At 46.1% G+C, this 24,787-nt stretch overlaps 1 protein-coding gene across 3 annotated transcripts in view; it reads right to left on the minus strand.

Annotated features, from left to right (window-relative positions):
- The window catches only part of BOC (BOC cell adhesion associated, oncogene regulated), a 78,726-nt gene that overhangs the window by 22,159 nt on the left and 31,780 nt on the right, over nt 1-24,787 (minus strand). For 2 of the 3 annotated variants that reach the window (XM_063092973.1, XM_063092956.1), the window contains exons 2-5: nt 19,613-19,782; nt 18,656-18,934; nt 2,288-2,434; nt 314-457 (exon numbers count right to left, since the gene is read on the minus strand). In XM_063092973.1, coding sequence (XP_062949043.1) covers nt 314-457; nt 2,288-2,434; nt 18,656-18,934; nt 19,613-19,688 — 646 coding nt within the window. In that variant the 5' untranslated portion in view covers nt 19,689-19,782. Of the gene's footprint in view, nt 1-313; nt 458-2,287; nt 2,435-18,655; nt 18,935-19,612; nt 19,786-24,787 lie in introns of all 3 variants that reach the window. The other variant, XM_063092966.1, reaches the window with a different exon arrangement.

Genomic DNA, 24,787 nt, shown 5'->3' on the forward strand with positions numbered 1-24,787 from the left:
AATCACAAAGTAACACAGAAGGAAACCTCCCAACAGGCACTGCTGTGACCTGTAAGCACAGCCACCCGCTGAGCCAGGCCTGAGGGCCATGTGCTGTGTGTGCTGTGGGGGGCTGGCCAGAGGGGCCAGAACTCCTAGCTGAGTCCTGGATGTACCACAGCCCAAGCCCCACGGCCACCACCCCCTCAGCCCACCACCGACAACACAGAACTGGAGCTTAGACTTGACACCATAGGCTCCCACCTCCCTTCCCAGCTATACTAGTCCCTTCATCATCAATATCCCCCTCCCATCATGTGGGTCCGGCCCTTACGGCGCACACGCAGCCTGTCGCTAGAGCCAGAGGTTTTCACTTCCTGGGTCACCGGGTTGTAGGCTGCACACTTGTATGTGCCCTCATCTTCCTGGCTGGCGTTCACAATCTGGAGGTTCCCCGATGGCATGATCAGGTAGTTACCTGGGGAAAGGGCAGGGCAAGGGGAATATGGGATGAGTTTGGGGGTTAAGGGTATGGAGAGAGGGGGACAGATGAAGCAGGAGCCAGGAGCTGATGTATACCTTGGTCCTAATAAGCCCAAACCTAAAATGCTATGCTCCCCATAAAACTTTGAACCAAGAGGAACAGAAGTACCAGGGCGAGAAAGTAACTAACCCACCAGCTCATGAACTGGGTGACTAACCACTCTGGAGTTAGTGCACAGGTCTATGGAAGTGCATTTTATGCCTTCAAGCAGCTAGGGGAGGGTGGAAAGAAAGCAGGATTTGGGGTTAGCCAGACCTGGGCTCAAGCTCTAGATCTGCCAAGTACTGTGTGATCTTGGGTAAGTTAATTAACCTCTCCGACCCTGTTTCATTATTTGTAAAAAGGCATAAAGTATGTGCCTCAGAGCCATCATATGGATCAAGGGGCCCATGCTGCACATGGGAGATGAGACATCATTCCTGCCAGCCCCCAGGGACGAGGGAATAGACTTTGGAACTTCGCATCAGTCTCCATCATAGCCCCCACTCTAAGTCACCTCATTATCACATTTCTGCTACCAGAGAGGAATATTTTCACCATCAACCACTGCCTTCTCCATGAATGCCATCGAAACCCTTTCTTCTGCTTTGTCTGCTCTTGGTCCAGGGGTGCCATGGGGTGGGGTCCCAGGGTGTGTTCAGGTTCTTTAGACAGAAGGCAGATTCACAGCTTCTGAACACCCCAGTGGCTGGGATGGCACTCAGCTTCCTGGCAGGCAAAGCACTGGCTGCCAGCTCTGAGCTTTGTCCTGGTGGTCCCTCCTGAGAGTCGTGGTGTTACCAGGCCTGGTGCCTGCCTGCTGCTGGGCCACCCAGGTGTGAGCTGCTATGGCAAGTACCAGATGGAGCAGGGGAAGCCTGTGGGGCGGGTAGGCCTCCCATAAGGGCTTCTGCCAAGCTTCTACCAGGGACAGCAGGGATTAATGCTCTTTTTCTCTCAGTCTCCAGTTGTTTCTGAGTGTTGGGTTAGGGTTTCTACTTTTCAAAAAGTTTTCTACAATGAACAAATATTCCTCTTATAACCAAAAAGAGCTAATAAAAATATCTTAAAAATCTAGGGAATATTTTAAAAGGTATAAATTCTGAGCTGTAGAGTCAGGTCAAGGAGAGGGTCTACTTGGCTTTAAGCGAGGGCCAGTTGTAGGGAGAAGCTGACTTGGTCTTGAGGGCCATGCCCTCTCTGCTGGCACTCTGTGGACCATGGCTTGGCCTGCCCTGGACCAGTGTCCTGTCCACTGTGGCCTGAGCAGGGAACCGTGAGAGCTGAGACAATGCATTACCAGGCAAGGGAGGAGAGGGAAAAATCCAAGTTCCACTTCAAAGATTGCTCTGCCGTGTGGGGAGGAGCTCCACCTCCTACCAGGGAGCCACAAAGCTCCGGAGGTGGCTGGCCTTGCCAGACAGCCTTTCTGGATGTGCTTGGTGGCAGTGGCAGGGGCCTCGCACAGGGAGCATCTGGAACCATGTGCTGAGAGCCTTGTTCAAATGGAAGCAGCTCAGCAACATCTCCCAGGGCTTCAAAAAATGAGGAAATTCCTTGTCATGGCGCAGAGGACCTCCACAATGGAAGCTGCCCTGTTTTGGGTGCTACAGGGCTAAATGGCAAGAGAGAAGACAGCTGGCCACCATGAGGACAGGGCCCTCAGTGTGTTTGTGGTGGTTGGAGAGGTAGCAGCAGGGGACCCAGTTTTGTTGGGCAGGGGTGGTCAGGGGAGGCCGGCTTTCCTCCTGGCCTCAGTTTCTGGGCTTCTGCCCACCCACTCACCTCTGGAGGCCTCCAGCCATTCTTGTTTGACGCTGTACCGCACCTGGGCTTTGGGGTGGCTCTCAGGCAGGTGGCAGGCGATGACCGCCGTGTTGCCCTCATCCACTTCAATCACGTGCTGCACGTCTAACTTGAAGTCCTGGAGGTCTGTGGAGAGAAGGGAAGGTGCCGGTTGGACCTCGAGGGCGCACAGCATCGATACGGCATTTCAGGGTGCTTGTGCCTCGATATCTTTAGTGATAGTAAACAGCCGCAGAGCCTCACACACTGGGGCTGTCGGGGCAGGGAGTGTGGGGGGTGTCTGAGTCCTTCCTCCGGCCTCTTGCCTATAGGAATTTATAAGGATGGAAATGTGTGGCCCTCATCACTGACGGGTGTTCAACTCTGACACTGACCAGCCTCTTCTGTCACACTGAGACAGGGGGCGAGTGGGCCCTGCTCACCGCTCTAGAGGAGGGTCACAGTCCAGGCATAAATGTCCTAGCACAGCTGTTGGGAGGCTCTGTTAATGGGGACCCAAACAATCCAAGAATCCAAATAACTCATCTCTCTTTGGATGAGACAAATCACTGATGCCATTTGTACAACAAAACCATGTTCCAAAGTGGAAATTTGGTTTTCAGGATTTTAGCTGAATTTAACTTAAGAGACGAAATAAAACTAATGGAGTATAAGATAAGAGAGATGAAAATATTTCACCCAGACACTCTTCACCCAGGTACTGAGAAAGCCCCGGAGGCACCCTCTGAATGCTGACCACATGGGATTCTGCTCAGCTCCTGACAGTGATAGCATCGGGGCTTACTGCAGTTTCACTGCAAGACTCCACCTGCCTGTGTTGTTGTTTCCACTGCAGACCAGGAGAAGGCAACAGGAATGGTGGGAATCAGGTTTCTCACAGAAGACAAGAGATAATTACCTAAAACAAACTACTGTCACCACAGGAGAGCCCCGGTGATCAAGGTACTCAGTGAGGTCAGGAGGTGCCCTAGTTGATGGAAATTTCCAGAAGCTCTTAAGCCAAGCCATGGCGGGAAAGCCCTATTGTTTCTATGAAAGTACTGCTGTCCCTTTGATTACAATATTAGACTGTGAACTCCTTAGGGGCAGCTACTGAGTCTTGTTCCTATGTGTGTCTTCTGACCCTAACCTTGGTCCTGGCCCAAATAAAACCTCAGTAAATGTTGAATGAATTAATATTTTGAAAGCTGAGCCCCACAAGTTAGGTACCAGGGTCCCACTGTTGTTGCCTATAAACTCAAGTTCACAACTTGAGTTTGGTCTACATTATGAGCTCAGAGACAAGGGCCTAGCACAACAATGTCCTACGAACATTTTATTTAATTGTGGACAATGGAAGCTATTTTGAAAATAGAACGTTTCTTGAGAGCTTACTTCCACATCTCAGGAAAGAAGTGAATTAGGTCTCATAAATGTGGAGTAAGAAACACATGCTATTCATGGAGCAGTGTGGCAAAACCGGGACAGATTGCCTGATTCACCTCTACTGCCCCATCTCACTTTCCAGGCTGAACGAGTGATGCCGGTGGTCAAGGTGAGCTCTCTCATGGATTCTTTCCTTTGGGTGGGTGTAGGGCTTCCTGGGCTTTTAAACAACTACTTCATCATTATTTAATTTTGATATCTGACCCTAACGTAATTATAGATTCCTGGTGGGAAGCCGATTAACTTTTCACTCCCTGCCCAAAACCTAAGCCCATTGCACAGTATTTAGGATATAGCAAATGCTCTCTAAATCCTTGCTGAATGAATCAAGAGTTTGGAAGGCTGAGCCCAAGGCCAGCTTCATGGGCATGCCCTTGGAAAGGGCAACACTTGGTGTAAAGCTCTGCTGTTGCCATCTTAAATTTTATAATGTTTGAACAAGGGACGCAACATTTTCGTTTTACACTGGGCCCCACAAATTACAGTCCAGTCCTGGCTGAGTCTCTCAGCCAAGACAGCTAATGACTTTTCTCTCAGAGGGAGGAAGTTCTGGACTATGGGAAAGGGACTGCCTGAGCTCAACATGTTCTGGCTAAATGTTGGTAACTTTGCTTTTGAAAGCAATTCACTTCAAAAATACAAAGGCTTTAATCCTCCTTCAGGGTCAGTGCGCCGTGTACCTACCAAGTCAGGAAGTTCCCCACAAAATGAGGTGTGTGCGATTGTGAGCTCAGGGGCATCTGGAAAATTCCTCAGGCAGTGAGACGCACTCTCTTCCATGGTCTAATAAATTCAAAACTACTCCACCAAGAGTCTTTTTTTATTTATTTTTTCCTCCTCCCTTTCTCTACCTCATTCCAAGGAAATTAGCCTCAAGCAAGATACTTAAAGCTAGCAGATCATTTTGCAAGAAAGATGTGAGCAACTGAAAGGAGTCTGGCACCAGAATGCCAACTTCATCTTAACGGCCCAGGCTCCTGCCGATCGTAATTAAGGGCTTATCCACACATGGATCACACACTCCTCTGTGCACCAGCCTCCCCGACCCAGTGCTAGAAACACTGGGCCCCCTTAAGCCCTTCTTGGCACCTGCCGCACCCCTTGACAACTGCTTGATGGAGACAGAAGGCTGTGCAGCAGGGGAGCACGAAGCTGGGCACTGGTCAGCCATGCGGCCAGGCAGCCCCTCTGTCCTGATGCCAACATGTGTGCAACAGCCCGTGTGGGCAAGACAGAGACACCCCAGCTGGGCATCCAGCCCCCACAAGGGCTGACTGGCAGGCAAGCCTTCCTGGCTTCAAAACAAATAAGCAATAGTTTGGTGCTCAGCCCTGCCTCCTCCCTGTGCCTCCTAAGCTAAAGACTTAGCTGTTGCTTCACTAGACAAACACTCCCAACTTGGCTGCTGGAGTAAAACTTAAGTTTCACTAAGGGATCAAAAGCAGAGTAATGAAGTGATAAATGATGTGAAAATCAAAGGACTCCCTTCTCTTGTGTTTTTGGGCAGGAAGGAGTCTAGGGAGGTAGGGAGACTCCATGATCAATAACGGCCTACTCAGCCATTGAAGGGGCAGATGCAGAGAGGAGGTCTAGTTGGCCACATATGAAGGAAACCAGTCTGTTCCCAGGCCCTTTGTCTGCAAAGCCAGTTTCCTGGCTGAGTCTCGGGGCTGCTCAGTGTGCCTCCCTGGAAAGAAGGGGCACGCCCTTCAATGACAAATGGGTTAGCAAGCCTCCGCTGCTGAAGGATGGATCAGGTTTCATGGGGAAATGGTTTGACACAACACCTGTCCTTGCCTGTTGGTTGGTGTGTTTGAGAAATCCATTACAGGAATGTTTTTGCAGCTTTAATCCTCTTACCTTCCCTCACACCCTCTTTTACATCCTACCTTTATGCATTCCCCCGGCTACTTCATTAACTTGTGCACATCAATCAAATGCCAATAGGCCCACTCTTGTTTCTCAGATGTCAACGTGTCTGAAGCCCTGGTCTTTGGGGTCATCTCTGAGTTTGTTGACCTTCTTTACTTGACACAGAACTTTGTGCTGTCTGAGAAAGCCCAGGCTATTTTAGGCTCCACATAGAACCCTGCCTGGTTCCGTTCTTCTAAGAGCTCAATTTCCAAAAGGAACATGTACATTCTGATACATCAATTCTGTAGGATGCCTCGATGCACAGGTTACAGGGATTTGTTCAAACACACATCGTGCTGTGCTCTGTGCTTCCACTTCGCATTTAAAGGGGACATCAGGCACATACCCTCTTGGCCACAGGAAAAATGAAAAGCAAATAAAAGACTTTCAGAGGCACATAGGTGTGTCTGCCATCACCAGAATCATTAATGAACTGCAAATCAGCGAATTTTTTCTTGAGCCCCTCTTGAACTTCTTTCTCACCACCTTCTAGTCTCCATCCTTCTTTTATTAATAAAAGGCTCACTAGAGCTATAAATTAAATCCCAATATTTGGTGTAGCTTCATGCATTCTCACAACACAAATTGTCAACTCTCAATTGTAGGCCTCTCACTGACTTTCATGGACTTTACACATTCAGTTACAGGGTGTGTTGGGTGTCAGCCAAATGCCCCCCAGTGTAATCCATAAACCTAACAATCACTTCCAAGGGGTTTCCTCATTTGACCCTCTCCCTGAGTCCTCCCTTAGGCTGCAAATCAAAGTTCCATTCTGTTTAAACAAGAAGTCAAGTAAGACAGTGCTTCTGGCTGGATGCTTGCATGGAGTAACCAATATCCCCATATCCATTAGCTCGCGGAACACTTGACAAACTTTTGGCTTTCTACCCATGCAGGCGTTTCTCACATACAGTCCTGTCTTACCCTCCTGCCTATTCTTGGGGGGTCACAGGACAATCCTGCACCCATCAGTGAGGTCTGGATGGGATCCATGGGGCACTGCATGGGGCTTAAGTGGCAATGCTGCCAGGATGGCTCAGCAGCCTCAGAGCCATCGGCAAGTTTCTGGGCTGACTGATCATGTGATTCCCCAATTCTCCTGGCCTCAAGCTTCAACTTGTCCCTGCAGTGGCTTGCTGCATCTATGCCTAATGTGACAAAGCACAGAAGGATTCTGTCCTCATGGAGCACTGCTTAGTGCATGCTGACCATGTGGTCTTTCCTGAACCACAGTCCCTTTTTGAGGGATGGCCAAGGTGCAGGGGAAGCAAAGCTTTGAAAAGCTTCTTCCAGCTGAGCCTACAGCTCACGGCTATGCAGATGAACTCAGATGTAGAGTCTGAGAAGATGAAGAGTCCTAGGCTCTGCCTCACTGTGTGGCCTCTGACAATGTGGAGGGCTCTCTTGTGCCCCCAAATGTTTCACCAATGGGCAAAAAAATCAGGACATTATTCTCAACCCCCATGTCACCTCAGGAACCATGGCTCAGCATGACCCCGAGGTTAGTCCTCCAAAATAAAATGCTCTGAAAGTAGAAAACCATGGCAGTCATCTGCTGAGGATGTGGGGCAAGTACAGAAGCAGAGTGGAGGCTAGAGCCTGGTGGTGCCCTCATGAGGTCACAAAGCTGGCGCCTGGTGAGTGGTTGAGGTTTACTGGGCAAAGCCTCAGAAGCCACGCATTTTGGGTAGTGACTAAGCCTTTTACCAGTCTGTAGCCCTGGCACACAGACCACTCAAGCCAAACCCAGCTGCAGCCCATAAAGCTGGGCAAAACCAGCATGTTCTATAGTCAGCAGTCAGTACAATACCATCCTCCAGGCATCGATCCATGCATTTACCCAGTCAGATGCTGCACAATTGTCCATTATGCTCAGTACTGCAGAAAGTACGAAGTCCACATCCAAGTCCATCTGTATAGCAGTGAGCCAGAAGCTCAGCCAGAGAAAGACCTTCTTAGCTTTACTTTCTCCACAACTTGGTCATCTCTCAAAAATGGACTGCGGTGCAGAAAGAACGATGGGGTGAGCATGCCACTGAGCAGTGCTCCATCTCTCTGTGCTTTGTCACATTAACCATAGATACAGAGGTCATAACCACTGGGAGCTTTTAATCTAACAGACAAGACAGATAAGAACAACACAAGGCAGGATACCACAATTCACAAGAGCGGTGTCCTCCAGCATAGTCCTCACCACCTCCACCAGCATTCCGACCTAAGGCAGGCCACCACGATCTACAGAGAACTTAGAAAGGGAATTGGCAGAGTGAGTACTGCTCCTCCTTTGCAGGCTGGAAGAGTGGATAAATATGTTTGCTCTCTTTGGGATTTTTTTCTGCCTGTCCAATTGCTCAAATAGTTTTGGCTCCAAAGCTCTCTCCTGACAGCCATGGAAACATGACATGAAATTTCTCAAACACACTTTCTGATGAAACCAAGGCGTGTTCTCTTTTATTTAAATAAAAACAGTTTCCATGGGGAGGGGAAAAAAAAAACTTTTGCAGATGCCAAACACATTAGTTAAATCTTGTCTCTCTTTTCCTTTCAGTTGAGGTGGGATTTGTACCCAGATTTGAACAGTGGGAGAAAGCTGAGAATGGAGAAGACATGAAAGAGACTGGGGGGTGAGGGCAGAAAATCAAAATCAAGACAAGAGGGAGAAAACTGGGGGTGGGCAGGAGAGGAGAGAGGGCATAAAGAGAGGAGTAGGAGAGGAAGGAGAGAAAATCAAAAGAACCTATTTTGCAATGTCATTAACTGATTTGCAATAAACTGGCCTAAGGCTTCAGGAATTTCTTGGCTTGAATCAATTAAAAAAATATTTTTAAAAAAAGACATAAGAGAATGAGAAATGTGATTAATCCTCAAAGAAAAGTCAAGGATGGGAGCCATGTCTCCACTGAGTCTGGCAGCCAGATGAACACAGAAGATGCCTGTAGACCATTGCATTTATCTGACTTTAGTGCTACGATGAGGTGGGGCTGGTTACCAGAACTGGGGAGTTTCTTTTGGACTAGTTGAAGAAATGAAATGGTTTAAAAAAAATACACTGAAGACAGAAGAAGGAAAAAAAGATTTACTTGCCAACAGCCCACATCACACATATTTCTCTGATCAACCAAATATAAACTATAAACTTAGCAATGGGAAAATTAATGTGAATCCTGGTGGTCTAGGCTCATGAGAGCCAGAACTGGATCCTGGCACAGCTTTCGGCAGGGCTGGCGGTCTGCACAGGAAGAGAGAGAGGGAACAAATGGTGGCCAAGGAGCTCAGAGGGAGACTGGAGAGGAACACCTCAGCGTGACCCTTACAAACAGAACTCCTGCTGGGGAGGCAGGGGCACTGTTCTCAGGGCAGTGGGGTCCACAGTGGTCCCTGCTGTTTCTTCCCACACACCTGGGATCTGCACAGTCCCACAGCAGTGGTGGCTGCTGATCCGTCCACCCACCATCTCTGATATGCCCCATGAGGGGTCTGGTAGGACGTGGAGCCCCATCCATCCACTGGCATTTCCCTTCGAGGTTCCAGACGTTCCTCCAAACATCTCAATTTCTTTTAAATTACCTTTTATGCTCTTGACATCCATCAATTTGTATAAACCTTTCTTGAATCTATTTGTATCTTCAACCTGTTTGTATCCTGAGTTCCTGCTTCCTCCTTCCTTATTTACTTCCTGAAAACTTTTAATATATCAGAATTTAGTGAAGAAATCTTGAAATCTTTGTTCACCTTCTGCATGCCCTTTCTGATCTTCTAGACTTCAAACACATTTTATCTGGATCTTCTTCTTTTTAGACTCTCACTGAAGGCCTACTGTGTGCCGGGCCCAGTGTAAAGCACTGTGGACAGAGATGAATAACAGCAATTCCCACCCTCAGGGCAAAGAGACCACGGCAGAAGGGGCTGCAGAAGTCAACCCAGGATGCGGAGGAAGCCAGGAAGAGGAGACTTTACTCCAGACTTGGGAAGCTGAGGGGGATAAGGATCCCTAGATCACTGTGCGAGCGACACCAAGCCAAGGGTTGCAATCCCCTTACTGGTCACAAAAAGGACAAAAAAAAAAAAAAAAAAAGAAAGGATCCCTAGAGGAGAAGATACTTCTTGAAAATTGAGAAGGAATTAATAATCCATGAGAATAGAGGAGATGTTGCCAGCTGGCAGTGTGTTATTTCAGAAAAAGGGGAAGCGCAAGATGGGAAGTGGGCATGAGAGACAGGCCATGAGCATCACGCTAGAGCCTGAGTTTATGCTATGGTTCCTAAAGCCACCAAATGTTTTTAGTGGAAGGAGCACAATCACTCAAAATTAAGCCCCATATTTTCCATAGGGAAAAAAAAATGCTATTTTTGCCCAAGTAAGTTTTTTGTTTTTTTTCCTTTTGCTTACATTTTTTCTTGCTATTAAGTGATTGTCCTTTAATATAAACACGCTGCAGGACATTCTATAATTCCAAGCATTATTAAGAGATTCCAAAAGTGGTTGAAAGTCTAAAAACAAGGTCAAAGTAGATATCGCTAAACTTTTCCACACACAAAAAACGGGGAGTCAAGAGACTTATCTGCTCTCTTTGTTTTCTTTTTCATTTTAAAGGAATCATCTTGTATCCTGTTCCTTAAAGGATTCCAATGATTTAAAGCAAGCTAATCAACCCTCCCCTCATCAAACCAACATACTATGTAGCCCTTTCCTTTTCTCTTCGCTGAGAAAATGGACCTAGGATTCTCTTAAGCACGTGGCTGTGTGTGCAAAGAACCAAATGAGGAGTAGGGTGGGGTGGGTTCAGAGTCTTTAAGTGTGTCCTTGGTAGGAGATGTACACTTGAGGTCAGTGTGGAAAATAGTGACCCCTGCTAAATACAGAATTGGAATCAGGTATTGCCACAGGTATTGATATTCAATGCTGTACCCTGTGGATATGTACAGTGAATTATGTTTCAATAAAATAAAATAAAATAAAAAAGTAAATGCATATTGCTACTAAGAAAAAAAAAAAAATTGGAACCCTGGGTGTTTGGGTCCCTAAGCAGAGCTTTCACCACAAGTCTACCTGGGTGCTTGTGCCAAGCCTGAAAGGATGAGTGTTGCTGATGCCGTTTGGAGATTTCACTAGAATATCAATGGAAATTCTTGTGAGATGTGAATTTCTGCCTGTATCCAGCAGAAAACAGAAGGAGTTAATATAATTTTGGCCTAAAGCTATATGGGATTCCTTATTCATTTCCTACTAAGATATTCAAGTTGCTCAGCACCTTTTGGTCGAAGCTGTCTTTAATAATTTTCTTGCCCAACTGGCGAAGCAAAATGCGCATAACTTAGGTATAAAATAACTAAATTTCAAGCTCAAGCTAGTTCTCCTTTACCGACTATGTGCCCCCATGTGAAGGTGTCTCTTTGTCTCTCCCAGAAAAGGCAGACTCCCTTCCCCTCCTGGGGCAGTTCAGGAAGCCACCTGTGTTTTCTTTCCTCCCCCAACTCTTCTTCCTGCTGCCACCCCTTCATCCGAAAGCATAGAACTTGCACAGGATTCCCTGAGACGCTCTCGCCAACACACGAATGTTTTTCCAACTTGGAGCCAGTGGTGTCCTTGGCTGAGTGAATCAGACTGGGGGAAAGCAGGTGGTGCTGGAAGGAAACACTGTAAAGTTTCCTTTCTTAATCAGAAAATGCACAAACCCAAAGAGAAAAGAGATGGGAACAGCGAGAAATGGGGGCAGTGGGGAATGGGGTGGAGGAGTAGCAAGAGAGAGGCAATCCCCCAGGGGCTTCATTAAGAATCTGGTTGAGCTCACCATGGAAATATCTCACTATGTGTGCCACCCGGAAACCGCAATGACCCTAGGGCTGAGTACCGACAGCTGAATTTAGTTGTTAAAGGTCTGAGAAAGGTAGTGAGGATTCAAAAAATTAAAGATAAAGCTTGTTTCATACATATCCTTAAAGGCTTAACTCCTGAGTCTTCCTCAATCCTCTGAAATTGAAATGAGTCATTGCTAGCCTCTGAGCTCTCACTAAAATCTTCACATCCGTGTCTGGCAGCTCAAGGGCTGACTTGCTTTATGGCTCACGGGTTAGTGAAGTCCACCTTCTCCATTACACTGAGAGATCCTCAGTGGCAGGGATCAGGTCTTACTGTGCTCTGTTTGAAATTCTAAACACATCCTAATTCTTAGGATACGAACCTCCAAAACACCCAAATACAGAAGTCAGCACGCACTGGAGAATGGACGGTTTGTTATTTTCCAAGTGGGACTTGTAAACTTTGGTTTTGTCTTCTTTAATAGAACTCTTTAGGAATAGAACACAGTGTTAAGTGGTAAGGCACTGAGGAAGAAACTAAATTAAAGAGGCTAGATTATGAATTGTGGTAAGACAATATATACTGAGAAGAACATATTAGTGATTGTTGGAAACAAAAGACAAATTCTTTCTGTTGATCAGTGGGTTGATTGATTGAGTTCTTGCTTGCTTGTTTCTCTTCTCATCTCTCATCTCCACCCCTCCATTCCACAGAGGATTTGAGGTGGCTTGTAAGGATATATACTACAAAATATAAGCTTTTAAAGTAAAAAAGGTCAAGATACAGATATATAGACACATATAAGTTAAAATTTAAAAATCGAGGCTAGGGGAAATTAGAATTCAGAAATGAAGGTCTTAATGAAATTGTCAAAACTGAACTATAATTTTGGCTCTGAGATGCTGTGGCAAAAGCAACTCCTAACAATATGCCTGTGCCAAGGCGAGAGGGCTTTATGGACCTGTTTCTGCAACTAGCGAATGCATCTTTGGGGGGCGGGGGGGCTGGGACAGCAGGGTCTCTGTGCCTGTGTCTTCCAATGGTGCAGCTCCATCCATGGCTGACATTTAAAACATCCAGAGGGATGGATGGAGTTCATGGCTCCATAAAGGCTAAGAAATAACCATTGCATGGGCTGTGTGGAAACATCTCGGTATTAAGGGGCTATTAATGATTCTGGGAGCTGGACTTAAGGAGAATTTAATTAATTCACATTTTCTCCAAAGAGACATATTCCCAAACTACCCCAAGAAGATGGCATATTTGAGGGGGACAGTGGGAGACTGTAAAGATTAATTTCATGTGTTAATTTTGTTAAAAAATGGTGACCAGTTGTTTGGTCAAACACTAGTCTAGATGTTACTGTCAAGTTATTTTTTAGATGTGGTTAACATTTACAATCAGTAGACCCTGAGTAAAACAAATTACTCTCCATAAATGGGGTGGGCCTCATCTAACCAGTTGAAGGCATTAAGAGCAAAGACAGGCTCCCCAGACAAGAAGGACAACACAGAAAATCTGCCAGAGTTTCCAGCATTTGGACTCAAGACTGCAACATCTACTCTTACCTGAATCTCCAGCCAGCATGAACCAATTCTTTAAAATAAATCTTTCTTTCTTTGTATTATATATAATTATACATATATGAATATTATATTACAGATACATAACCTTGTATATATTATTGGTTTTGCTTCTCTGGAGAACTCTGACTAATATAGGGATAATGGAAGCTATAAATAGTTTAAGAAAGAAATGTCTACAATGATCCTCGATAGCCTATTCTAATTCAGGTTCAGAACCCAGATGGCCATAATGAAGTATCTGATGGGAATCAGAGGTGAGAGGAGCTGAAAAAAGAGACATGGTTTCTGTTTGTAGAATGTGCCCTGCTGTAGCCTGGCCTACCAGCGCAAACCAGCAGCTGTCTAGGGAAGAATGGGCAGCAGTGAACCCCACAAGCATATGTGGGCAACGCTGACAACGCACAATGACACCACGGCTGCTCTGAAAGGCGGCTGGAGGTGGGAATCTGGGTTGGAGAACACAGCTATAGAGAGATCTAAGAAATTCACAGGAAATGGGTTAGTCCTCTCCTTCCAGCAAGGCCATCCTCTCTCTTGGCTCTGGTTTTGACTGAAAGCTTTGCACCCCCTGGCTTGTGGCTTCCTAAAGGCTGCTCCTTGAATGAAGTTGGGCAGCACAGGGCTGGACACAGGCCCCAGAGCCTCCTGCAGGGAGATGCTCCACAATGTTTGCTGAACAAGCAAGTGAACAAATGAAGCCTGGAATACCTAAAATGCCTGAAGACATTACAATTTCACATTTTCTCAAATGATCCTCAAAAAACCCACGAGACTGGTGATATAACTATTATTGTGTTCATTTTACAGTGGCACAATCTGAGAGATTAAGTGACTTGTCCAGTCACATAACTCAAGTGGCAAAGCTAAGACCTAACCCCAGAATTAAAAAAAATTTTTTTAGTTTCTTGTTTTTTCCATCTACCAGTTTGGCTCTTCCTTTTATTCATGGGTTAAATTAAATAATGGTTACAAAGCGCCCCTGGTCACCTTATGACCTTTCCCGGCAGCCTCTTCACCTGCTGATCTCTGAAGCCAGAGAGGATGAGTCAGGAGTGTAACCTGGTCTTAGTGCTCACAGGCCTTATGGAGGGGCAACAGATCTGTTCTCAACTATACCAGCATCAACTGAAGACCTCACATTAGCTTGAGACTAAAATTCCCAGACCTAGGGATGATGGGAGAACTGGGAGAATTAAAGAATAAAAAAGATAGAAAAAAGTTAGAAGTAAAGGAGTTGATTTCAACGGTAGGTCATCAGAGGTAAGAACAGCTCTCGCGTTGCCTGTCAGCTCTGGGAACCCGCTGTGGCTACCTGTGCTCTGCTGCATTGAGACTGGTTCTGAGGCAGAATCGGGTCCAGCTGGAAGGAGGGTGGTATTCCATCGGCAGTGTCTGCTGTTGGTTCAGGAGCAGAGTGGGAACGTGTGAGCCACCATTTGAGTGGCTGGCCACCTGGGGTAAAGCTTGTGAAAAGAAAGGGAAAGGGAAGTGGATGGGAGGAGAGCACAGTCAAAAGCATTTCAAAAAGCAAGATCCAGGCAAAGCGGCCTTAAATGAGGCATTAGCAGCAAGAGACAGAAATGAAAAATAAAGATTAGGTTAAATAGGAGAGAGAACGTGCTCCACAGAGGAGAGGGAGATGGCACGTGCACAGAGAGCAAATTAACCACACGGCTGGCCGGGACACCCTAAGGTGGAGGGTGGGAGAGTGCACAGGGGAGACTTTTCAGGTGGTTCTTGACTTTCTGGCCCCATCTTCCCTGACAACCAGAGCTGATGTCACCAGGCATGGGTGAAGTCCAAGCACATCCTCCAACCCCCAACACTGGAGTTAAATAGGCCTGGACCAGGAAAGTTTTTGTGCTAGAGGCCCCCTCCCCACCCCTGAATCCTCAAGCTAGGTCCCAGGCCCATCACTGAAAGCTCCGAGTGACTTCTAGGAGTTAGACGCAGGAGGCGGCATCTTGCCAGGTGGGCCAGACAGCAGCTGCTTCGCACGAGGATGGACACATGAAGGTGTGCGGAATAAGCAGAGGGGAAGGAAGCCTAAATGCCAATTACATGTGGGTATGCGAGCGTGTGCCCCAGCCTTTCCCCTCAGTGTAGACCATGCTTTCCCTAATCCCATCTACCGCTCAGCCTCCCTCCTCCATCAGCCAACCGGCAAAACACAGCCCCCATTCTGCTCAGGAATGCGCTTTCAGAAACTTAATCTAATTGCTGAGTCTGGGCCAAATCCCCCAATGGCATGAACCCAAAGACAGCACCCTTTTCTCACCCCTACTGCCTTCCCGCCACCCATCGCTGCCTCCTCGAAGCTTGGGAGTCTACAGTTCCACTCCACCGACTCCCTCTCCTCCATGACACAGCCCCCCAAGCCCATTCTCGATTTCCAGCGCTTCTCCTTTCCAGTCAGGCCCAAACATTTCACTTCTGATTCATGTCTAAATGACTAGCCAATAGTTCTTGGCTTTCAAACAAGACTCGTTTCTGCACAAGCCCCTCCACTGTGCCTTCTTGGGTAGCAACCAAACCTTTCCCTTTGTCCTCTCTGCCAACTGCAGATCCCTGCAAACACCAGAGAAAGAAGCAGCCAGGAATTTTTTAAAAATAAAGGCTATAAATTGTCTCTCCTCACACAGATACACCTTGAAGCAGAAGGAGGGCTCCAAGATAAATCTTTGACTCTCCAACTCTCCCTTCTCCAAACAATGAAAGGTTCAGCCCAGCTCTTAATTAGGCCAAATGGATAGTTATGGAATATCTTGAGTCTTTGCAAGACACATGCTGCCACTTGAGGTGAAATCTCCCTCGTATATGAGCAGTGTCACCCTTTTTAGGCACAAATGTTGCTAAAAGACAAATCTTATTTGTAATAATGAACATCTGTAAGTGACCTAATTGCCCAGTAATAGAAAAAAGTTCAGTACATGATGGTAGAGCCACTCAGGGGACATTCTAGGGTCCTCAGTAATTATGATCATGTTCTGACGGGGGCTTGGAGGACAGATTAACTAGGGCAGGGCCTGAGGGGATGTGCTGGAGTGATGGGTACATGGGTGTACACATACAGGAAAAACTGCATCCGATTGTTCACTTATGATTAGTGCATTTTGTACCACAATTACTTGAAGTTGATACGACAAGCAAACAGAAAAGACATTGTTGGGGGGGAAGGGGGAGGGAGAAGGGAGGGAGGTTTTGGTGATGGGGAGCAATAATCAGCCACAATGTATATCGACAAAATAAAAATAAAAATAAAAAATAATAAAAAAGAAAAAAAGAAAAAGTAAATTATGGAAAATGCTTATCATACGATGTCAAGGGGGAGAAAGTAAGAACAGAAACTGTATGGATAAAGACAGGAAGCATATATGCCAGAATGATAATGATGGTGGTACAAAGATGGCAGGCTGAGGGGAGACACTGTTTTCTACATATTTTCAACTTTCTAGACTGCAATTATAATCATAATGTTAAAATAGGCAAGTGGAGGCAGGAAGTGCACAGTCATAAGAAGTGAGCTCTGACCTCAGCCCTTTTTGATGTAATGAGATGACCTCTCCCCACCCAAGCTTCCAGCCTGGCCCCTGCCAAGCACAGCTGCAAGAGAGGGCCCAGCAGCCACCCAGGCCTGCCTCCCTCACACAGCCCTCAGTCTGCTCCCCAGAGGCCCACCCTCACATTCAACAGGTGCTCCTTGTGCCACAAGGAGAGTGGTCCCCACTGTGTGGGGGGCTCCAAGATCCAGCCCAGGGTCAGCCTGGCCCTTTGGGGAGACAGCTGCAGACACATTCTGCCTTCGCCCCTGAGAAAATGCAGGGCTGCTAGGACTGTTTCCCAAGAAAGCAGGAAGCTGCCGGCAGCTTCGTTCCACACTCCCACCAAGCGAAGCCCCTCCAGGGATCCAGGAACAGAGGACAGGCAGGGGCTTTTCTGTTTGCTCATCTTGCACTAGTCTCCTTGGACTCACACCTCACACACTCCAGGACTCCGGCTGACTGGGATTGAGGGCATTTCAGGAGTTTGCTGCCTTTGGTATGACCCATGACATAGGATTTCCACCTTACTGGAAACACAACATCCACAAGGGTGATGATGATGGTGACGTGGAAGCCACAAACAGGGCTGTCAGGGATCCCAGGGTACTGCTAAGTCACAAGGAAACAAGCCCTGGAAATCTTCTCAAAGTTTAAATCCAAATATCACGAATGTCTCAACAAGTTTCCCTATTAACTACACGTCAGACTCCAGGAAAGGGGCCCAGTTGGAGGCAATTCTCTGTATTTCCTGGCTATAGACTCAGTATATAAGAATGGGTTTTGGGCTGCTCTGCATCCTTCAGCCGTGTATTTAATCAGCCAAGTCTCATGTCCTGTGTGTATGATGGGTAGAATATTAGATTATATATGTATTGTAGCTGGGACGCAGTTCACCCAAGTGGTGATCACATATAAAGTCGTATGTCAGATTACCCACTCCCAACTAGGCTAATATGATGGGACTCAGGAGGGTAGAATATAGGAACTACTAGATCCTGTCCTGGGTAATGCTCCTCCTCTAGCTGTGACTGTGCTGGGTCACAGGCCCTGGATCCTTCCTTTGCTCTGCTGGATCCTTCTAACACACATTTAAGTAATTTCTTAAAACTTATGCCTCATTTTCACAAGCATAAAAGAAAGAAGAGCAGTCACAAGGACCATCTGGCAGGAAGTGCAGGGAAATGGAATTCACCAGAATTATTCAGTTGGGAGGGAACTTGGAAGCCATTTGGCTTTTGGCTTCCATATATTGGCCCAAGGACCTGTGTTCTTCTTCTTTTTTTTTTTTTTAAATTTTATTTTGTCGATATACATTGTGGCTGATGACCTGTGTTCTTCATAATCAGAGAAAAAAGGGATCAGAGGTAACACTGAATCTATATCTCAAATAGAATGTCTACAGACATAATGATTTTAATAGACTGTCTTTCACTGAGGCAACAACATCCAGAAAAAATTGGCAAAACTCAAAAGAAAAGGGTAGTATTATAAAGTTGTCTCCTGGAATTCCTTCCTTGGACCAAACTGTGACCTCAGTTCTTCCTTGTTTCTCCTCTTTTTATCCCTTTGTCACACAGTTTCCTTTTTATTATGTTGAACTCTTTATATTCCAGACATTTGGAATATTCTTGCCCCTCACAAAGAGACAGGAGGCCAAGTCTGGGATGGGCAGGCTCTGTTCAGACTACACATGGCCCTGGTCCGTGCTCTGACTATAACTGCTGTGAGAATGGAGTGAGGTGATGGAGGTGGGTGTGTAAGCAGTTGGCACACCACCCCTAAAACCACAGGGTAACCAGGTAGAAAGGCACGGCATGGCCCCGCTCAGAGGCCCATGAAATAGTTCAACCATGTCAAGCCTCTAACCAGCTCCCCTCTCTCCAGGCACAGACCCTACTCAGAGTGAAGCTACCAAAGGGCACAAGGCCCTTCCTACCACTGGGGATTCCTGGGGTTAAGGTCCCTTTTATGATTCAACTAATGACAGGGGTTTATCAATGGTGGGGAGGGGGTGGGAAGGGGGAAAATGGAAGCGAGGAGGAGGGGCTGCCCCATAACAGACAGGCAAGGAGCAGACTCACTGGCTAGTGTCACAGTGGCTGGCACGCTGGCCACAGCCCCTGCAGGCATCCTGGCCACACACTGGTACCGTCCCACGGTGTGGTTGCTGAGGGCAGGGATGACGAGGGTCCCGCGGGTGATGAGGATGCCCAGAACATCGTCTGAGCCATTCAGCTCCTTGCCATTCAGGCGCCAGGTTACGTTCACCCATGGGGGTTCTGCCACACAGCCCAGGATCACAGCTCCTCCGAGCTTCTGGACGGTGGATGCGGGCTGGACAGTGACCTGCGGGACCTCGTCTGGAGGAAAAACAGAGATGCAGCAATGAACTAATGCCCTCAAGAAACCAACATCACTTTTTCAGAAGCACAGCACCCAGGCAGTCTTCCAGAGTTGAGCACCCCGAGTGTGACCTTTCTCTGAGTAACTTTACTGCCCTTAGCCATTCCCTGACCTGTTTTAGTTCCCAGAAAACACACTGGGAGTGGCACTGTGTAGTAGAGAGAAGAGCTCAGGCTCAGGAGTTGGTCAGACCTGGGTCTGAATCCAAGTGCTACTTCTGAGCCATGTGACTCCAGCCTTTTTGAGTCTCAGTTTCTTATGTGTAGAATGAGGCTAATGACCCCTGCCTCACAAGGCCATCGTGAGGCTTACAAAAATTTGTGTAAATCGCCCACCATGACCTCACACGAGAAGTGCACAGTGGAGGCAGTTGCCATTATTATCACTCCTCCTCTGGTATGTATCTGAAATGAGTAAAATACCAAAATTTAACCAATAGGATATTGTCGTCATCACTTCTCATCTTGTATTCTTGAGTGTGTCCCTGATGGCCAGTGGCAATGAAGTGTTCTTTGAAATCCAGGAAGAAGAAGGCCTTGTTAGAATTACTGTAGAATGCTTCATGTCTCCATTTGACATTAGGGGCACAGTGTTTGTCCAGAGGGGCTGGCTGAGAAGGGAAGGAAAGCACTCACTCAGGTCTGCAAGGCAGCCCGCCATGGCTAAGAGGAGGCACACAAGTGTGACCTCAGGCCTCCACGACAGCATCATCCCGTGCAGCACGGTGTGTCACAGAGGGTCCGAAGCCGATGTCCCATAAGCCTCCGGGGTCACTCAAAGAGACACTGCAGTCCCCTGGGACACTCTGCTGTGAGAGAGAAAGACAGAGATGGCCATGGGGAAGATGCCTGGGGGGCCCAGTCCCTTGCCCCAGCTTCCATCCCACCTGCTAGGAACAGCCACAGTGGAGACCTGGTCACGCTGTGGGAGGACCAAAGAATGCTCTCATGCCACTTCTCACCTAAAAGGAGCTTCTTATAAGTCGCCCCCTTGAGCTCTTTCTCTTGAGCTGGAAGGCAACTTTATCAAGGTAGGAATGCTAGAGCCTTGCCCAGTGGACTGACAGCAACAAGGACAGGAGAGCACAGGACACAGAGAGGCTGAGACCTCCAGCCACAGCCAGGGCATGGGGCTGTGCATACCTAGCACAGATGCTGGAAGAGATGAAATTATTTTTACCATTTGCTGTCTGGAGGCCAGATGACCACAGCCATGTGGCATTCCACGTCGCTAGTGCAAGCTGTTGTGGGACAACAATGTCATATGTATAATGCACACCAAATCATCCTTTTAGGGGATGTTACTACTTAACGAATCCTGAAGTCTCAGTGACTCATGGGAAGTCTGCTGCTTTAATTCTCCTCACCCCAGCTCTATGTCTATATTCCTGTGAACTCTCTTTTGTTCCTGGAATCAACCTGCTCTCCTCGCCTTGTCTGAACCTCTAGTTCCCCAGCACAAACACAGACAAAAGTCAGAAGTCAAGCCAAGGCCCCTCACCTTCTCAGGATGCACAGCCTTATTTCAGCTTCACTTGCTGGCTTCTAGTTCTCTCTGTCCCTGCTACTGGAATTCTGGGGGTTTCTGTCACTACAAAACCTGTGCTCTTGACAATTGCCCGGGTTGCATCTCCAGTTGGAACAACACTCTCTTGGGGCTTTCCAGGTACCTCCAGCCACCTGATGGTATATCTCAGCTGCCAGCCATACTCTTAACACCCCCTAGAACTTTAACATCTCCCTTTCCATGGCATTATTCCTTTATACCACCCTTAAACAATAGTCCTGAAAAGATTCATCAAAATCACACAGTCAAGTGTATATTCTAACACACACACACACATATGCATGCATGTACACACACACACACACACATATGCACGCATGTACACACACACATGCACACACACTTCTGTTGCAGCCAAAACCAAGATTTTGCTTCTATGCTTTTCACTGAAGGATTCATAGAACATTAGCAAATGAGGAAGGTGTATCAACACCCTGATTAGACAGGGAGGCATTAGAATGAGTTCAGATATCATTCCCATGATCTGGACAGCAGGTGAATCCTCCTCAATCATGCACATGTGACAATATAAAGAGTATATCTTTAGGAGCGTGGCATACATTCAAAATGTTAATTTTTGCAGACCAATTTACCTAACCAGAGACTCTTTCAAAGACTTATAGTTGCCACTGAAAAATCAAGAGAATTAGCTTAGCTTTCCAACTGAGAGAGGTGCTGTGCTCGCCTATCTCTTTATTTCTGGCTGACTGCACAGTACGTTGTAAGAGATGGTCCTGAGCCTTGCAACCCTCAACACTCCTGACAAAGGGGACTGAAGGCTCTGTGCTAGGAAGCACTTGGAATCTGCCTAAACCTTTCCCTTCTCCAAGGCATTTTGGCCCTCTGGCTTTCTGTCTAGCTGCTGCTGGAGTGAAGAGAGTCACATCAGCTCTGCCCCATGAACATCCCCTAAAAAACATCTAGGACTCCAGCCCCTACATGGATGTTCAGAATGTTCTCCAAGAAAGAGTTCTTTCCCCTTGATTTTTATTCCCCCCCTTTGTCTCTTGACTTTGACATCAAAGAACCTATAAGACTCCTTGACTGCTTTGGGAAAAGACAAGGGGATGTTTCCTGAAAGGGGTTTAAAAGGAAAACTTTAAAAAAGCTTTTCTAAAGGTTCTTTTTTGGTAAGTTGAAATAATACTCTGTTGGTGTAGAGAGAGCTTTTGCTCTTTTTCAGGCAGTCCAGTAAATCAAAGGGCCATGTTATCAGCAAAATGAAATTCATGAAAGCTGCAAAGAATGTGAGTCCACTGGGAAGGGCAGCAGTGGCAGGAAAGGTGAGGGTGCCTGCGAAGTTCTCTGTACCAGCTATCGCCTTTAATCTTCACATCAACCCTGTAAGGTGGGGTCTACTATGCCCATTGCACATGTGGGTAAACTGAGTTCCAGAGGTTAAGTGATTTGCCCAAAGGTTCATAACTGTAGGCCTGGCTTGAAACCTAGGTTGAGATGATTCCAAAGCTCTGTGCTTTTAACCACAATAGTGGCCTTTTCCCTTTTTTTAATTTTTTTTTCCTACCAGGGCTCTGTACGCAGCAGGTGTTTAATAAACACAGTTAGAATAAGGGTGATGTAACATTGGGGAATTTTAACAGTGATTTCTAGAGGAGGAGTTCACACCAAAAAGGAAGCTTTTGGTGTCCTCTCAATTTTCCAGATATTTGTTTTAATTCTCTAATTTACTTCTCTCAAATGAGATAATGTATTTATACAGAACACTGCATGAGTTCTCAGTTATGGAACTTTAGGGGAACTAGCTTGTTTGCAACAGGCACCAGTCTCCCCAGCTCCTTAAGGAGATTGATAACACCTGTTACTTCGCTGGCCCGTGGAAGGAAGGAAGGAAGGAAGGAGGGGAGAAAGAAAGGAGGGAAAGAGAGGAGAAGGAGGGAAGGAGCGAAGGGAGGGAGAGGAAGGGAAGATGGGAGAGAGGGAGACAAAATGAATACAAAGTAATAAAGGGCAAAAAGAGGACAAGCAGACAAAGAGCAACTGGATGGGTGTTTCCTATCTGAGTACGGGGTAGCTACAGAGGTGTTTGGGTTGTAAAATCGACAGAGGTTTTACTGAGGAAATTCAGCCCAGACCCCCTCCTGCTTAACGAGGACCAACCAGACAATCCCTGTTACTCTTGCACCCTCGGTAATTTATAAGGTTCAAAATGGAAACAGATCCCACTATTGCTGCCAGCCACCATCCCGCTTTTAAAAGCAACAAGGAGAAAAGAATGTAGTTGGTGAGTAACAGGGTAGGGAAGTGGTGGGGGAGAGGAAGCAGGTATCCAAAGAGGGAGGGAGAAAGAAGTTAACTCATTAATCTCTGCAACAGAATTGTAAGCAAGTACCATTTTAATGACCCCAAAGCAGGACACGAAGGGTTTTATTCATGTAAAAGCAGAACTGTGTGTGGGGGTGGGATGGGGGAGGATGTCACTGAAGTTATGATGCATCTTATTTAGCAGCTGGGGAAACTGAGTTATTTCCTGGACCAAGTTACCTAGTGAGATTGGTCTAGAAAGACGACAATTCCAAAGATTTTGGTCTCTGAGAACTTTATTTTAATGTTGAAAAGGCGGCAAGTAAGGCTTAAGTTGGAGAACCTAATTGCACTAATTGCAGTGTAACTTTGTAACTTTCTCCCACTGTGAAATGAATAGGGTACAATTTCAAAGTTGGGTGAAGGCAATAGTAATGCCTGCTATTTTCTTGGCACTGCAAAGTATGTCTAGATCCTTCTCATTTTCTTATGCGTTTTCTCAGAAAAAGAGGAGAAATAAAAAAATACATATATCAAAAGTGCAGAGAAAGGAAAATGAATTCCTGCCATGAATTCTTCACTGGGGCCTAGGTACTTGCCATTTTTAAGTTTATTTGGATGTGAAAAAGAAAAGAAAATGTGTCTGAGAAGTCTAACTGCTGACATACATGTTCCCCACTGGAAAACTCTCCTCCAAACAGATGTTTTTGAAACTTTCCAAAAACAACAACAACAAAACACACTTCTGGGGTTGAGACCAAGCATGAGAAATTGTAGCCTCAGAGTATTTATTTTTTGAGAAAATTATAAACAACTGAGAGTCAATCATCATCAGGAGGAGGCCAGCTCCACCTTTCCCAAGAGGGCTGGCTGCCTAACTGGACCAAGAGTGAGACAATGCCACCCAGGGCCACTATCTCATCTGCTGGACACCCACCCACTGCAGCTGTCCCAGAAAGGGAAACCTCTATGATCCAAAACATAAAACACACCCGTTGGATATCCGAAGATCAGTAACAAAGATGAGCTGAATAGGACAGACTGTGATCTAGCAGACAGCAGAAAGAAACTTTCTTAAAAACGTTCCTTTAGTAGCAAGAATGAGATCTGATGAAGTCTTTTGTTCCATTGATTGAAAGGGGTTAGCTATATGAAAAAAAGAAATATTTCTGTCCCAACTTATTTTTTTTTTGGCATGTTCCCAATTTTGTAGAGTACAATTCATCTTTACCAGTTGTCTCTGAAGGCAGAGAAAAGTTTTGCTCCTAGAAGATGATGCCAAGTGGCTGGGGTGCAAGTGTTGGCAGCCCCCTATCACAATAAGAGGGGCGGTACGCCTCTTTCCTGCACAGAAGAGTGGCATTGGGGGAAATATTGGGGAAATAAGTGAATTTAATTCTCAGAGGGCAGAATATGTGAGTTTAGATAGACTTAGGAGAAGGAATTAAGAAAAGTTATTAACATCATGCTGTACACCTTTAAATATATATAATAAAAAGGTTGCTTTTACTTAAAAAGTTGCACTTTAACCACAGACCTAATTAAAAGGAAACATTTTAAGTTAAGAAGAACCTCAGAGAAAATAAAATAATAGTTTAGAATAATGCCTAATGTGTTTCAAGTGCTATAAATGACGTGTTTCAAGGCTGAATGGGTCTAAGTGATTTACAGACGGTCTCCCAGCTAATTAAGAAGGGATATTAAGGCTACCAGTCAGGTTTCTGACTCCTAGTCCAGTGCTCTTTTCACCAACCCTATATTGCCTCCTAGCAAATTATTCTTGGGGCCATATTAACTAATTGCTTTGAACTGGTTTTAGAACTAATTTTTGAGTGTTTCTGAATTTACTTTTTTATACATAACATTAATGTTACCTGGATCAATATCTGCAAATGTAACTTTGTGTGTGATTGTTTTCATCCTTTTATTATTTACATCCATTCAAAAGAATTTTCTGCAATGATGAAAATGTTCTGTATTTG

The sequence above is a fragment of the Cynocephalus volans genome, chromosome 1 (assembly GCF_027409185.1).
Source record: "Cynocephalus volans isolate mCynVol1 chromosome 1, mCynVol1.pri, whole genome shotgun sequence".
Taxonomy (NCBI): domain Eukaryota; kingdom Metazoa; phylum Chordata; class Mammalia; order Dermoptera; family Cynocephalidae; genus Cynocephalus; species Cynocephalus volans.